Raw genomic sequence first — 16272 nt, 5'->3', positions numbered from 1 at the left:
AATCTCAATTTTGTGAAAAAGCTTGCTCTAATACCACTAGAAACATGATCCTTCTGAAATTTACAAATTTGGTTTTATACTGTGTAAACACAAGATTTAATTTACATTGCCCCTTATTCATTATTTATATGTTTTCTAGATTATTGAGGCTACATTTTTCTATGATTTTGAAGTGTTACAGTACTGAGCCTGCAACAACAAATAGTATGATACAGAAGAGCAGTCTGAAACATACAATTTACAAATTTACAAACTTCTAATATGGGTGAAACTGTGAGTGACTGGATGAGAAAGGAATTTCCTATTACTTTGTTTCACCATCTCAGATTACCAGAAGTCCAGAAGAATTAATGTTTCTGGAAAACTAAACATGATCATGTTAAAAGTAATTTTATTCAAAAGATCAAAACCAGGCAAAACTAATGACTAGATGTTGGTACCAGATTCCTCATTCCTTCCTGAACTCTGAGATATGCATTCTCAAAAGCCTTTTGCTGGAGCTTCAGGGGAAGAGGTTTTGACATTCCAGAAGAATCTCTCTGTTTCACATCTTGAAACAAACTTCAAAAAAAAAGAATAATAATTATTAGCATAGCACTACAGAATTACTGTATGTTATATCAATAAGGTTCTGATTTTCTGAATATAATTATTTTTGTCTTTATTTCCTTATATTGATTTTTCTTTACTTTCTTCTAGAGCAGTTTCTTTCTATATATCGATCTCTCACATCACAGAATAATTGAAATATAGACAAAGTCTAAACACTTCAACAAAATTTGGTAGGCTTTTATAGTCTGTCAAGATTGAAGTTCCAGAAGTATCGAGAAGAGCAGCTATGCAGTATCCCAAGTGACTTAATCCCAGTTAAGTGAAATGAAGCATTATTCTTATAAACAGAAAAAATATCTACATTATCACCTGGTAATTGACCTTGCAGCAAGAATGCGAACTTGATGGTGACTGTCTGCAAGGAAATGTGGGAAAGCATCGCTCACAGGTAGATCTTCATTTTTCACATTAAGGATCGCCCACTTGCAAAGAGGATCAACCTGAAGAAAATTAATATTGTGATTTAAATGTACAGAAGACACACAGAAATACGCAGAAGATCTTTAGACACTGTTTTTAAGTACATCTTAAGTAAGTATTGAGTATGCTAATGAATGCCAGAAAATCTGGGATTACCTCAAGCAGGGCTTTCATGCAGTTTAAAAGGGCCACTCTTACTGATGCTGTGCATTTCCCTCCTTGAGATAAATGCCTAAAACAAGGAATACTCGATTAAAGGAAAAAGTTGCCCACAATTTTAAGAAACATTCTAGCAAGTTAGCTTCTGCTACTCACAGTTGATTCTTTTGTGCTCCATGGGCATGTTTAAGAGAATTTGACATTTTAATTGGTAACTGCAAACAACATTCTTTTTTGGTTGCTGAAGTTATCACTTGTTATAATTACTGATGCAATTCAGCATAGAATCAGTCTTTGTTTATACACAACAGTATAGTGTTTATTATTCTAACACTATCTTAAGGATTAATTTTTTTCTATAAATATAGCATGACACAGAAAATCAGAAAAATTAAATGCTGGATAAAAATTCCACAGTACACACAAACAGCAACACACAGCAGCACTGCAGTCTTCTTACTGATAGCAAAGATAAAAACTAAAAATCAAAAATTTTATGTCCAACAGACTTCTGCATTAAATAACATACCAAAAGGCTCCAACAACTGTCAAAAACTGTCCTTTGGCATTCCCTGTCTCTTCAGCATGTTCATCCAACTGGGCCAACCCTACTGCTATAGGGAGCAAATTATTAAGGATTACTTTACAAACTTCTTGATCTCGACGATATAAAGAACACACAGTACTGTGAAAGAAAGAAAGAAAGAAAGATCTTGAAAAAGCCACCAAATCTCCTCAAAGGGATGTAAAACATGCTGAATAGTTTCTTTCTTACGAAAGAGGCTTAAGAAGCATATCAACATCGACTGCAGGCAAGAGGTGTTCTTCAGTAGGGAGCTCCTTCAACAGGATCAAGTACTGTGGAATAACGAAACCAAATGGAATAAAATACCCAAATGGAATAAAAAAAGCAAACAAAACCAAAATGCAAAATAGTACTTAAGAAAATAAGTCTACAAAAAGAAAAATGAGGAAACTTTTTTGTTAAGTCTTACACAAAACCATGCAGCAAAGATTGCTATTGTCAGCGATTGCGTGTTAGATTGGTCACCTTTTCATGCAAACACCGTCACACAGTAATATAGATAATGAAATTCTGAGATCTGGCAGTGAAAAATATTTCCCTTTTAAACCAAGCCACAGATATTATTCTAACACAGAGACTATTTCTAGTTCTTTAACAAATAATTAATGATAAAGGCAAGATATTTATATTTCTCAACTCTTTTATTTTCTGGCTTACAAATTCGAACTGCTGTTTTCCCAACCACAACACACTTCAAAAACACCAAATGTAGCCATTCTAAGTCTTCTCAGGAGACTGATGACAGGAGGAAGACAATATACAATTGAGAAGACTATGCAAATGTAGTAACAGTACAATGACAGAAGTGGGCCCGCTGTAAAAACCCCTCATACTCACCATGTGCAGATGCAGTGGCTTAGTGCTATCAAAGACACTGCCTTCAGTCAGCATTAACAGCCTCCTCCGAATATCAGAGGCTCGGAAGCTCACTGTCTGAACTCGGACTGTAGTCACACAAATACACAAGAACCTCACAATTTCAAGGAGAAGCAAATCCTGCTTTGTCAACTGTTCTTCAGCTAATGGGCTCAAAGCACCTAGAAATAATATTTTCATGTAAGAAATGCTTCTCCAAGGACAGTAGAAGAGGTGGTAACGTTTTAGGTCTTTACAAAACTAATATAAGTTCCCAAAAAAGATAGAGTACAAGCAACCTTTATGTTCATTTGTTATTGAGCAGTTAGGGCATTTGAAGTAAGAATTTAAAACAAAAGATAACATCAGTACTTTTAGCCCTTAACAGGAATAAACAGACAGACTCATGCTCCTGTCCCTCTGAAGGTCCAGATATAGTGTCAAGAATTATTAATCAGCAAAAGGAGAAAAGTTAAATAGGACTATTTTTAAAAGAATGAAGCACAATCTGTTGAGAGACAAGTATTCTACAGACTTATTTTCTAGTATTTTCCTTGCCAAAACTTCTGCCTGACTTTGAAAAAGTTAGTTACAGCTTCTCTTCTTGCATTATTTTATTTATAAAATAAAAAATAAACTTCTCTTTTCTAAATGAACTAGAACACTTCATTAACATCTTTAAAACACTGATGAAAATTATTCTTGCTTAGAAAGTACCTGGTTCAACCACCACCTGCTTCAACTACTAATAAAGGAGCTCAATTTTGCACCCCACTACCTTTCAAGCAAAGAGATATTTGCAAAAACAAGCTTTTGGAAGTAGTTTTGGACATAGGGAATACTTACCTGTTACACTCTGCATGTCACCAGGTTCATTTGTATCACTGATGTCAGTCACTGAATGATCATCAAACAGATCATCAGATACCCGGTTATCTACTTCCATTATACTCTCCTCAGGATCATTCCTGAGATCCACTTCTCCCAATACATTTGGCTTTCCAGTAACTGTCATCTGACAAAAAACACCACATCCTTTTAAAGTTGGCTTTTAGGAACAGATGAAACACCACAGACATAGCACAAGGAGAGACACTGCAGTTTCCCAGTGAACTAGAACAGGTGAAGACATAAAGGTGACGCAGAATTGATAAATTTCATCCTTTGTGATAAACCTGTTTCCTATACATTGTCTAAACTATTCTCTTTAGGATAGACTCTTCTTCAGACAGATACTGACCTCTGCGTTTTAGATTCTGCCAAGGACAGTGTTAGTTTTTTAAAAACACTTCTCTTTGTAAGACTCACCAACTTCTCACCACACTTCAAAGTTACAGAGAAATGAAAATGAGTTACGTGACTTTTTGCGGGAACACTAATTACTACTTTCCCAACCAGATGACAACACAAGGCAAAACCCCCAGCTCTTCCTCATCTGAAAAAACAAAGGAACTTTCCTACCCAGACCTGACTACAGCACAATGTGCCAAAAAGAGAAGTTTTAAGAATTGTTCTAAACACAGTGATGTGCCACACTTCCACTTTTCCCAGCGAGAAAGGAGTCATTTACAGTTAGATTTAATACCCACATAATAAACACAAAAAAACCCCTCCTTTGCAAGTGCATTAAAGTTAAATGTCATGTGTTATAGAATTCTTTTGTATATACTTCTACTGTAACAAAGTATTATAAAAATGAAAAATAGCATAAATTTGTTTTTTAATGTGAACTGGAATGCTAACCTTGATCAAATGTTATCCATCTGCTCTTCTTCTTACCCTGTGTTCAAATGCTAAATTAGAAATGTTTCCGGTTAGGAATTCTCTATAAAACTCAATGTATTTCAATTTATGTTTTTCAATAATATGTATCTCATTTGGTTTGCCTCCAGATTATTGTGCTGTAAAAACAATCCTCTCACAGAAGAGCACTGCAATCAGAAACAGACAGAATGTACCTACCAGATTCTTGCAAATATCTATGAGATCATTCATAAATTTTGATGTTAACAAACGCAGGAATATATTAGACAGCATCTTATTAGCACTGCTCTGTAAGGAAGCAAGATGTACAGATAGATTAATTTTTTTTTTCAGGAATTATAGGTATGCTACTCAATTTTCTGAACTCATTAATGAAGAAAGAAATTAAAATTTCTATAAATTTTACCTTGGTACAATTGCACAAACATTTAGTACACTGCACTATCAAAGTCCTCAGCATGTTGATCTGGGTATCTTCATTTAGTTTGTTCTTAGACTGAGAAATGCTTTCTCCAGCATAATGAATGAGAGACTAGTAAAAATATAACACAGAAACTTCAGTGAAATGCCCTTATACACTGACACTTGTATAGCACACACATAAAGACAAAAGGATACGATTCCCATTCATACATTCTCATTCATACAACTTTGATGTTCATAGTGTGCATCAATTAATCCACATTTTTTCGTGATTTTGCTCAAGAAGTGACAAAACCATGGCGTAGACATGCTTGAAACACTAATATTTTCATCACAAAAGAAAAATACAGCATATCTCCACAAAGTGTCAGTTTTGGGTTTCTGTGTTTAAGCAAGAAACCACCTTGGATAGTAGCAATAATAAAAATAATAGCAATAGCTGTCTTCATACTGGTTTGAACTATCAAATTATCTCAAATTCCTGAATAAAAGACCTATAAATGAAAGGACTTGATATCCTATAATTAGTCCTTTGTCTACATGTCAATGACTTCCATTTTTTTGAAAGGTGTGACTCAGAAATGTATCAATATCTAGAATAATCTCCACTGCAAAACTCGTGCCTTGGCAGACTGACAGAATTTCAGTGACTCCTCTCCTTCAGCAGCAGTGGCATGCTTAAACCTCCCTAAGCTGCCTTTTTCTGAGGAGATACCTGTGCTCTGAAAATGTGTCAATACAAAAAAAATTTTATGAATTAATTTATATTCAATGCTTTATTTCATTTTTAATAGGTCCCAAATGCATTACTGCTTACCTTAGCATTCTGGAACAAGGCTGACTTACAGGCATCCTCCTCTTTAAAAATACCGGTGTAGCAATAGCAACCCAGAACACCAACCAAGAGACTGACGCATCGGACAAGGTGTTCAGCAGCAACAACCTTAGACTAAATCAAATACACCATATAAATACCAGTGCTTCATCACCACAAAATACAGAATCCATATACTTTGCCTTGAAAACAGATTGTTTGGGAGCACAAACGTAAGGATGTAACAATAATTTCTAACTTACCTTAGGACCACAACTGCTTAAAAGCTTTTCCGACATTGCTAAAAGGCAGTTCTCCAGTGTTTCCCTAAGATTTTGGTTGATGGCAAGTCTGGAACCAGTCACATTTTTATCTGTAACATTTACTGCAAAGTTAGTGAAAATATCCATTTCATCAAATGTTGTCTGCAGGTACAGCTCTTCAACATCAGAAAAATTGTTTTCTTCTTTCCCTTGCACGTGTTGCTCACTTGAAGAAGAGACACAGTTTTTATTTTAGCAGCCAGTGTATAACTCAAAAGTCTTAAAAACTATTACTTAAATACAAGAAATATACAAAAGCAAAATAAAATATTTTATCTTTTTGTGCTTCCAAACCCTGGTTGACCTTTACTTTCTGACATGACTTTCCCTGTGGAATGGACACTACCATTTTAATTCTACCTGAACTGTAAAGAAACATGAAGCCTGCACACAGATCAAACCTCTCCTTGGCTATTACAGACATTTCCTATCTATCTTAAAGACTATTTCAGCGTAGTCATTTCCAAATAAAAATTTAGAAGAAAACATACTTCTCCTGCAGTTATGGAGCAGCATCTGCATTGTGTTAGGATCCCTGACCTCAGCCTGCTTTACACAGTTGGACCAGAAATCCACAAGACCCCTGAAACTAGTATTTTTAACTTCTAGTAGGTAAGTTTTATCTTGCATCCAAACAAGTTATACACATTTTAATTTCATTAAGAAGAAACAGGATATAGTCCAAAGGCTTGAAGATATGCACTGGTGAAAGGTGCAGCAGCATTCCCAACTTAAGCTTCTCTAATGCTTAACTTAAAAACATACCATTTAGCCTCATTTAGGAAAAAGATTATGGCAGCTCTGCAGTTCTTCATTGTAAGGCTCACAAGAATTTTTTGTAATACAAGATGAGGAAAATCACTGTAAAAAAGAAAATTTCTTTTTATTTTCTTGCAATCAGACAAGGTCTTGGGATTCCTGAAGTACACCCGAACATTAACCAGACTAACAGTGTATCTTCAAAGAAATGTAAGTTGTCACTGAAGATTTCTAATGCATAGGTCACATATCTGCTATGATATGGACAGATAACCAAATTATATCTCCAGAATGATATTTTACAGGAAGCTTAAAAACCCTACAGACTCTGCTTAAGCTTTAATATAATACATTTTTCCCTGCAGAATTTTTTGTGTTACACAGTGAGCTTACATGTAAAATTATGCCACAAAAGCTTTACCTGCAGAGCACAGGAGGCAACTCTGCACATTCTTCTATTTCTTCCTCCAAACAGCTGGACAGGAGCCATTTCATTATTGCCTCCCTTAACACAGAACCCAGATTTCTTTCAGAATTATTCTGTTCCATTCCTATGTCCAAATTTTCTGGCACTGAGCAGGTAGACATCACTAAAGATAAACAACATACAGCAGAACTGCAACAAAAATGAAACAGGGGATTTGTGAGAAACCATGTGGTATTTGTTGATCAGCACTCTACAACAAAGCCAGTATTTCTGCATGCACAGGCAGCATCAAGTACATAACCAAGTCAACAAGCATGCATATTGGTCAACTCCCTCGTTAAAATCTTCGCACTTTCATTTTTCTTGGCTATTACAGACATTTCCTATCTATCTTAAAGACTATTTCAGCGTATTTATTTCCCAATGAAAATTTAAAAGAAAACATACTTCTTAACTTCAAAAAAAATCAACATTTATCTGTTAGTCAGATTTTTAAATTTTTAGTCCATTTTACATTTTAGTATACTCTAAATGTGAAGATGCTTGCCTCTCCTCTTCGGCCTCTGCTTTCAGTCTTACTATGTATTTATGATCATATCAAATGCTTTGAACACTAATGTGTGCAGTTCCCAAATAGAAACACAGTCACAACAACAATAATATTGATTAACACAGTGGTTTTGGTTGCACAGTGAAGAGAAATATGAATCAGACACAAAACACTATCCTTGCTTCCATTTTACCTTGAAGGTTTGCATGCAGGTCCTGAAAATATCTTCCAGAGTTCTTTATCTGTTACAACAAGGTTCCCTTGAATCATAGCTCCAAGCAGCCCAAAGCTCTCCGCTTCAATTTGCTGAAGGCTTACACTGCGAATGGTAAGAGTCCAGATCTTTGCCCAGGTTCTCTGGAGCTCCATCTTGAGGGTGCTCTTCAAATCAGTTTTCTGGTTTTGACACAAAGCTACCTCTGTGAGACACTTCAGCACGTATGGGGTCCTTTCTCCTCGGCGCTGCTGAGGCAGTAACTGATGAAGGACATTGAGCAAGGCAGGCAGCTCACTGTTAGGAAGACTCATGGGATACTTGGATATTAACTGACTTGTAATCTGTAACCTTGAAAGCACAAAGTGAAGCAATTAATACCAAATACACAGAAATTTGTATTTTCAGAAGGAACACACAACAAAGCTTTCTCCAATTGCCATTTCTCATTTATACTTTGCAGTATTGAGTTGATTTGTTTACTATCAAAAGTTAAAGATTCAGTATTTCTACCATTTTTACTTGTATAGGCTGCTCATCTAGCCTCACTATCACTAACAATTTCCTACAATTCAGAAGTCCCTTGTGGCAAACAAAATACCCCTCAATCAAGGTCCAAGGAAAGAAGCCAGGCCTTGGAACAGTTTTCAGGACAAGTATTAAAGAAAACTGTATGAACTAGTCCAAAATGGCCAAACTCTTAATGGTTACTGTACTACGACACAGCCAGCTTAAAGCAGGTTTCCAAACGCTCTGACACCAAGTTCACTGCTTAGATAGATAATTACAGCATGTGCAGACACCCAACTTAAATGCACAGCATATTCAGGAAGAACGTTAAATACAAAAAGATGTCTGGAGTGATATGTTTTCCATGCAAAGATGTTATTACCAAGGTATGACATCAAAATCCTTCTGGGATCTTTGCACGTTGTCTCGAATGACCCCCCAGCCAAGCTCAATCCTCCTGCGCTTGTTTGGCACCGTGTCCTCACAGGACTCTCTTTGTGAAACAGCATATGACTGGGTAATTTCAAGGACTTTGGTATCCTCTGTAAAAACCTTTCATAAAGAGAAATTAAAAAGTATGCAAATTTTAAAAAAAGCAGCAGTATTTACATGAAAACTGAAATGCTTAGAGCCTAACAAGAAACACCAGTGAAATACAGTCTAATACATTTCTAAACTGTACAGAATTAACAAAAGCCAACAGAACACAGACAAAAGGTATGAATATTTCAGCAAAACATACAACTTAGTAATTATATAGTCAACCTTATATTCAAATAAAAATGTTACCTGATGACAAATATCAGCCATTAACTCAATTAAATTTTCCTTTACAGCAACATTACGTGAGACTGAAGAATACTTCCCTCTGCTACTGATGAGATTTATTTCATTCACCAGCAGATCATACAGGTTATGTAAGATGCTTTGCCACTTTGTTAAGTCATATGCACCTGTACATGCAAAAACAATTAAAAGATAGCATGTATCACCCACTCGATACAATATGTAAACCTACCTAGAGAATGCAAATACAGCCAAAATATGAGTAAGGCACACAAAAGTTCAACAAATGCAGGCATGAAAAGCAAATTCTCTAATGGAGAATGAATAAAGCAAAAAAAGTGAAAAAATGAAAGAGAACCTAATCAGCATATACAAATAATTAGGGTAGGAATTAAGTTTCTTATAAACAAATCTTCATCTAACTGGAAAGAACACAGTTAAAAGGTAATGGATAGATTTGTACAAAGTATAAAAAAAAATTAAGCTAGAACTAAAATAGGCCATTACAGACAAACATAATTACTGAGTTATATTCTCTGAGCCATTTTATAGTGTAAGTCAGACTTCACTGACAGTAGTAATTTCTGGGCTAAAATAGACCTGGTAAGAAACCAATACATGTGGCAATCTAAACCCAATCTAAATTATTATTTCCTATCCCCAAAGACTTTGTATCTTCATTTAGCAATTAAAACTGCCTTTTGATTAAAAGACACCCCAACCTTTAAAGGACTTAACACAATTAATATGCTCTTAGTCGATAAAATTTGAAAACTCCTTTTCACTTTCACTCAATATTAATTTACACCATAAAACTACTGACAAATAATCATCACTACCATCAATGTTTCCAAAACCCAGTATGAAAATTCAGAGTTGGCACAATAATTTGAACAACCACATGCAGCAGTAAAAAAAAAGAAGAAAAAAATAGCTTTTTATTGTACCTCTTCCCTGAGTTTTTGCACCCTTTGGATGATGAATATGAACTTGGAGACGAAATAACTCAATTATTGATTCTTTCAGGGAATCCTTTGGTCTATACTGAGTCCATATGTAAAGCACTGTAGGCAAAATTTCTTCCCCTACTTTGCAAATCCGTATGCGACAGTTGTCAGCAAATTTGTGGCAGAAGATATTCATAGCTCCAACAATATGATCCAGGCCTGCAGTGTTCTTCTCCTGCCTGTAACACAAACCTAACACCTGAACTTCCAAAATAAATTATCTTATTTATTTTCACAAGAATTGTTTAAATGTAAATACTAGCAAGTAACAGCATTCAGAATACTATTTGCCTAATAAATGCAGAAGTTATTAGTATTTTAGAGAAGTTATTCAATTGATATTCAAAGACAGAAGAAAATATGTCTGAAGAGGTATTACCTGTTATTACTGAAGTCTAATCCCAAATACTTAAAATAAGTTATTTTCTAGCATACAAAAGGAGCACTTCCAACATACCTTGCAGACTGCACTGCTTTAGAAAAGAAGACAAGCATATCGGAACTCAACCCATCAGTTTGGAAGCAGTACCCTCTCGTAAGTGTGTGAATTATCCTAGCCACTAAGACTCTATTAATGTTCCCGGATGATTCGAGGTATAAATGGGCATACAGGGTCAGCAACTCTGCAAATGTATTAAAAAAAATACAACTGAGTATAAACACATATATTACAGAGGATTACATTACAAAATGTTGACACAAAATATTGCATTAATGATACAGAGACCACCACTCTCTGGTCAAGAGCTGGAATCCATGTTCTTACTTTCAGCAGCAACAGATTCCTGATTTTATATCAAGAATATATTTATATTTTTAAATAAAAAACTGACTTCTCTATTGTACCCCAAGAGTTACAAGCAAGCATTAAGGTGGAATCACTAGAAAGGTTACAGTAACCTTTAAAGGATGACATACCCCTCCCTTAATAAAAGCAACTTGTTTCACTTAACGGATTAAAGTCTGACTTCCTCTAGATTTATGGCCTTCAGCCCTGCCTCACCTCAGTAACTGAATTCCACTGTGCTCCTTATGATCTAATGTCAACATTTCTTCTGTCACATTTGTGGCTTTTGCCCATACACAGACTCCGCTAATTTCCATGTTCCTAAAGAAACTAACCACCTCTCAGCAACCCCCCCTGGCTCCCCATGCCTGTGTTCTCTTCCAGTGACACTCAGCCTCAGTTTCCCTTCTCCAAATCCTTCAATATCTGTCTTCAACCTCCCTGGCTTCTTGACCCATTCCTTCTGTCCTGTTTACCGCTCTGAACTCCAGCTTCCAGCCTCCTGATGGGATCAGTCCCTGCCTTCACTTTCTATCCCAGCTGCAGGCTGACAGCACTTTGTCATTTACGCACCTCATTGGCTCCCAGTCTCAGGCAGGGCCCCCATGCCGTTCCAGCTTCCTCCTCAATCATCCAGTTCTATCTCCATTGCCAAACTGTACCAAGTTATTTAACTTTGGCGATCCCACCCTCAGGCTCTTTAATTACCCAACCACGTAGAATCACAGCATCACAGAATGGTTTGGATTGGAAAGGACCTTAAAGATCATCCAGTTCCAACCCTGCTGTGGGGACAGGGACACCTTTCACTAGACCAGGTTGCTCAGGGCCCCATCCAACCTGGCCTTAGACACTTCCAGGAATCTCCCATCCTAAATGATTCCATCTCAGTCACTCTGCTTTGCCAACCTTCAGCAGTTTTTCTTGCCTCCCCTTTCACGCACAGTACCACCAGACCCCTCCTCCAAGTTCTTTGCAGGTTTATTTCTATTCTGTAGTTAATGAATTAAGCCCCTCTACTCAAGTTACAGAGCAGAGCATTTCCAGAAATCCAAACTCTGACTTCAAAGCACTACACTATGCAAATAAAGACAGTACTTTTAAACTTTCTCCACACTTGCACACACAACACTAAACAAACTGGACCGTAAAATTTCTAATACCCTTTTTTTCTCTTCAAAACACTCTTCTTTTACATCAGTAAATGAAAATAGGTGAGTTGAGAGCTTAGTACATGTCAGATAATTCAGAAGACATAAACATTCTTCTCCATGCTGAAAAAATTAACTGTCTTGGAGTCAAATCCAATCCCCTGAAAAGTGAAAAATTATCTTTGCATTTCCACTTAGTTCGGCTTGCATGCTAAATCATTATTCAACTTTTACATCTATTTCCCCCTATTTAAATCGTAAGTTTTTCAGTTTTTCTTTATGTATGATATGTGCATATAGCGACTCAATGTTTTTTTAGGATTTCACAAGCCAGAAAAACTCAGATAATAAAATTTAGCAGTAATACATTAACTAGATCAAAACTACACCAGCCTGTTCTTAATAACTTGCAAACAACTGCACACCAACACCACTTCTACTGAGGTGTTCTCCAGCACACACATTCCATGGATTTGTTACACATGTTAAGCTCTGTGCAGACCATGCATACATACTGTACTGTATATAAGTACATGTTTCAGCAAGCAATAGACAAACAGTACACAGAAAGGAAAAAAAAATCAATTCCTAATCTTTGTTGCTTTGTTTCAAGTGTAAGCCCTCAAGGCTGACACTGCTTTACTCCATATTTTGTGTACTACCTCACACAACAAGGCATCCAACGAATTAAAACGCATCTAGGACATGCTTCTATAAAAGGAAAAGACATTTCTAAGTAGGCTCAAAAATGTTACCTGACCATTGCTGCTGGGATATCTCACACCAGTATTTCCTTACTGAGAGGATATCCTTCAGGAGTATACTACTACAGTCAGAACCGTAAGCAGCACAACTTGTTGGATCTCTTATAATTTCCATGACATAAATCAGAAGTTCCTGACATTTCAGCCTGGGTCCTCCTACATGAAGAAACAACATGATACTATTTAATTAACTCAAATTCTAACAAATAAATCTGTAATTAATTGTTTATAAATGTTACTTAATTAAAAAAAAAACCAAAACAACAGAACCCCAAAATCTACAGTTCTGAGACAGTCTATTAGGAAATCTCATCTTAAACTGTTTCTAAAATATAAATTACCTATGGGAGGGTATATCAGTTATAAACACATTGAGTAATTAGAAAAAGGCACTGTGAACATCAAAAAGGGCAGAAAAGGAGCACAAAGCACTGATTCACATTAAATAGTAAACATCTGGAAGCAAGTAAGATGAACCCTACATTGGTAACTTAACTTCAAAGTAAAAATTCAAAGTTGAAAGCAAAGTACCAAACCAAACCAGTAACTACATGATAATGTGTATTACTGACTTTTATTAGCACATCTGATGAAGTATTTGACCAAACTTCCAACTTCTTGTATCTTTTTCTGTCTGGTAGTTTGGGTTGAAGCAGATGCATTTGGTTTTGTCAGCTGCAGGTTTTTAAGCTCTTTCTGAAAATATTTCTGCAAGACACTTCAAAAATTAAAGAGATATTAACCAAGGATCTGCTCACTTATGACTGAAGTAAAATAGGAAAATGTTCTTTTAGCCTAAAATGTCAGTTCCTGTTTTTCTCACTATTCTAATGATCAAAGACGAAAACCAACTGAAATATACTACAGTCCAAGCATGACAAAAACAGTCTATAAAAGGAGATGTAAGTTTCAAAGATAACCCAGAAGCAACTTGGTGTAGGGACCAAACCTTCCTTAAAACTTTGCATTATGCTAAACATACAAGTCAAAATTAGGAAAAAAAGCAATACTAAGTCTTTTTATTTATACTGGAACATTATAAAACAAAATAGTAGGAAGTACTTATCATTGTTTTTATTGGGGAAAGCCTTCAAATCCTATTTCTTTATCAGTCAAAGTTAATACATGGATTATATTTTCAATTTATGAATAACTTAAACCTTTCACTTTGTCACTGTAAGTGTTATAGATTTTCTGGCCTACTATTTGAATTCAGTTTAGAGTCTCTATTTTTGTATTTCTCCCGTGTATTTCTAATATACTACTGCCTCTAAAGCAACATACAAAATTTATCAAAGACTCTTTATGAAACTTTTGGTACACGTGTGAAACAAAAACTATTCCAATGCTCTCCAACTAAAAAACACAATGGAAAGCTCACCAGACACCATTCTATGAAAAGTAATAATTCACATAAACTTTTAACATGAATTTAACACTGGTTCAAGCTGCTGTAAGAACTTAGCACACTCATGCTTAGTCCAATCTTATAGTACACCTGAAGCAGTCTGCATCAAAGATTAGCCTCTACAAACCTCAGCACATCTTTTTTACTTCATGTCACAGTCCTTCTACTGTGTCTTGAGGAATTCAGCAACACAAGAAACTTTAACAAAGCTATCTGTAATCTACATAAGAACTGTACACTGAAAATTAGATGCAAAGGATAATTTTCAATAAAAGAAAGTAACTATTATTTTGGCAAGAAAAAGCATCTACCCAATTAATGATCAGTTTCCTAGCAGTTTTCTGCAAGTGTTAAGTGCAGCACTTTTGTCCATTTTAAATTGACTTCCTTTAGAGAGTAAGATAAGTAATGTCTTGTTTACAAGCTGACAAGGAGTCTAAATCAATATCCAGAAAGATAACCATTAAAATAGGCCTGACAAACAAAAGAATGATGTCCCATTTAAGCAAATTGTGACCATTCACAAACAAAACCAAGAAACTACCTAAACACAGCATCCCAGTTGAGTTGCTTCCCTTGTTTAGAATCAGAATTCCGGTCCAGCTGGAGAACTGTTTCAGAGTCACGGAGAAGTCGCTTGAAATTTTCAATTTCTTTCTGAAAATGTATTACAAGAAGAATAATTTTTTATGATCCCCTTCATTGCTAATTGAGGTACACACCCCAAAAGAAAACTTGTTACCCTTCGCTCCACAGCTTTCTCATTTTCAAGGCGACGACAACAAACAAGCAAATTGTGTAATGCAAGACTCATGGTTCAGCTTAAAGAAGAGTCATTTGTATCTGCAGACAGAAGAAATAGATAAAACAGTAATTATTGAACACACAGCCAAGTAAAAGAAATGGGATTGCAGTATACTGAAAGTCCAGTATCAAACAGAACCACGATGTTCAATGTTCCACTGAAAATCTCATTTGTGTCTGGGTCAGTCTTACTGTTTGCAAAACTGAAGCAGTTTCGCGTCAATATAATCTGTTCCCACAGACAACAGTCACGGAATAAATGCAGAGAACCCCTTCACACAGCTCTGACTTCCTCCCTTTTTATGAGTGCTAACTGAGTAGAGCTGGGCAGACAACTGGGAGTGCAGTTATAGTAAGAATGACAGAGCTGAATACATTCTGGCAAGCAGCACTAACTTTCAGTAGCTCTCTTAACCTGACGCTGCCAGAAGGCAGCACTTGGAAAATGCTCTTCCTCCCTCACATTGGACATTTTCATAGGGTATGCACTATCTGCTGACAAATCCCCGGGGCACTCAACATGTCAAAGGATGATTAAACATCAGTCATATGAAAAAACCAACTTTTTCCTTTTGTAATCACTTAAAATTATGCCTCTTCTTCCTCAACAGAGGTTGGAATTAGCTAGACCTTGCATTACATAAAATGATGCTGCTGCAGATCACAGCCATGACATTCTATATAACTTTCATGCTTCTACTTTTACACCTTTAAAGCAGACCCAAGGGAAACCCTGTTTGGTAAAGACAGATCACACAAGCTGGAAGTAACTCTAAGCATATGCAGCTGCTGTAATAAGCAACGGAGAACAGGCAACCATGACGCACAGCACTGCGTCTTGACTGCTTATGTGAGAATATAAAAACAGCCATTTAGACAAGCAAAACTTTAAATATCTACTGTCTTAGACTGCATTTATTTCCTTTGACTTCAATCAAGATCAGGCTGAAACTAAGTATGATCAGAGGTTTGGTGACTGATAAATGTGTATGAAAAAAAAACATTTTAAGTGTGAAGGCTGCCTGTACAGTACAACTGCACTCATTTAAATTAAGTGCTCCTTTACTAGTTTCATAGAATCATGGAATATCCTGAGTTGGAAGGGACACACAAGGATCCCCGAAGTCCAATTCCTGGCGCTATGCAGGA

General features: G+C 36.0%; 1 protein-coding gene across 3 annotated transcripts in view; it reads right to left on the bottom strand.

Moving 5' to 3' along the window:
* The window catches only part of ATM (ATM serine/threonine kinase), a 59983-nt gene that overhangs the window by 42988 nt on the left and 723 nt on the right, over positions 1–16272 (bottom strand). For all 3 annotated transcript variants that reach the window (XM_042023844.1, XM_042023846.1, XM_042023845.1), the window contains exons 2-23: positions 15062–15162; positions 14864–14976; positions 13484–13629; positions 12903–13067; positions 10667–10832; positions 10150–10388; positions 9206–9369; positions 8799–8968; positions 7886–8257; positions 7137–7331; positions 6722–6817; positions 5897–6122; positions 5637–5768; positions 4803–4928; positions 4595–4684; positions 3479–3647; positions 2615–2814; positions 1967–2049; positions 1721–1876; positions 1189–1264; positions 922–1052; positions 441–561 (exon numbers count right to left, since the gene is read on the bottom strand). In XM_042023844.1, coding sequence (XP_041879778.1) covers positions 441–561; positions 922–1052; positions 1189–1264; positions 1721–1876; positions 1967–2049; positions 2615–2814; positions 3479–3647; positions 4595–4684; positions 4803–4928; positions 5637–5768; positions 5897–6122; positions 6722–6817; positions 7137–7331; positions 7886–8257; positions 8799–8968; positions 9206–9369; positions 10150–10388; positions 10667–10832; positions 12903–13067; positions 13484–13629; positions 14864–14976; positions 15062–15133 — 3408 coding nt within the window. In that variant the 5' untranslated portion in view covers positions 15134–15162. The remainder of the gene's footprint in view (positions 1–440; positions 562–921; positions 1053–1188; positions 1265–1720; positions 1877–1966; positions 2050–2614; positions 2815–3478; positions 3648–4594; positions 4685–4802; positions 4929–5636; positions 5769–5896; positions 6123–6721; positions 6818–7136; positions 7332–7885; positions 8258–8798; positions 8969–9205; positions 9370–10149; positions 10389–10666; positions 10833–12902; positions 13068–13483; positions 13630–14863; positions 14977–15061; positions 15163–16272) is intronic.

Source organism: Corvus kubaryi, unplaced genomic scaffold (genome assembly GCF_017639235.1).
Source record: "Corvus kubaryi isolate FWS band 111438036 unplaced genomic scaffold, C.kubaryi_AGA036_p1.0 37256, whole genome shotgun sequence".
In the NCBI taxonomy this organism is placed as follows: domain Eukaryota; kingdom Metazoa; phylum Chordata; class Aves; order Passeriformes; family Corvidae; genus Corvus; species Corvus kubaryi.
This window is presented reverse-complemented; position numbering and strand designations above follow the sequence as displayed.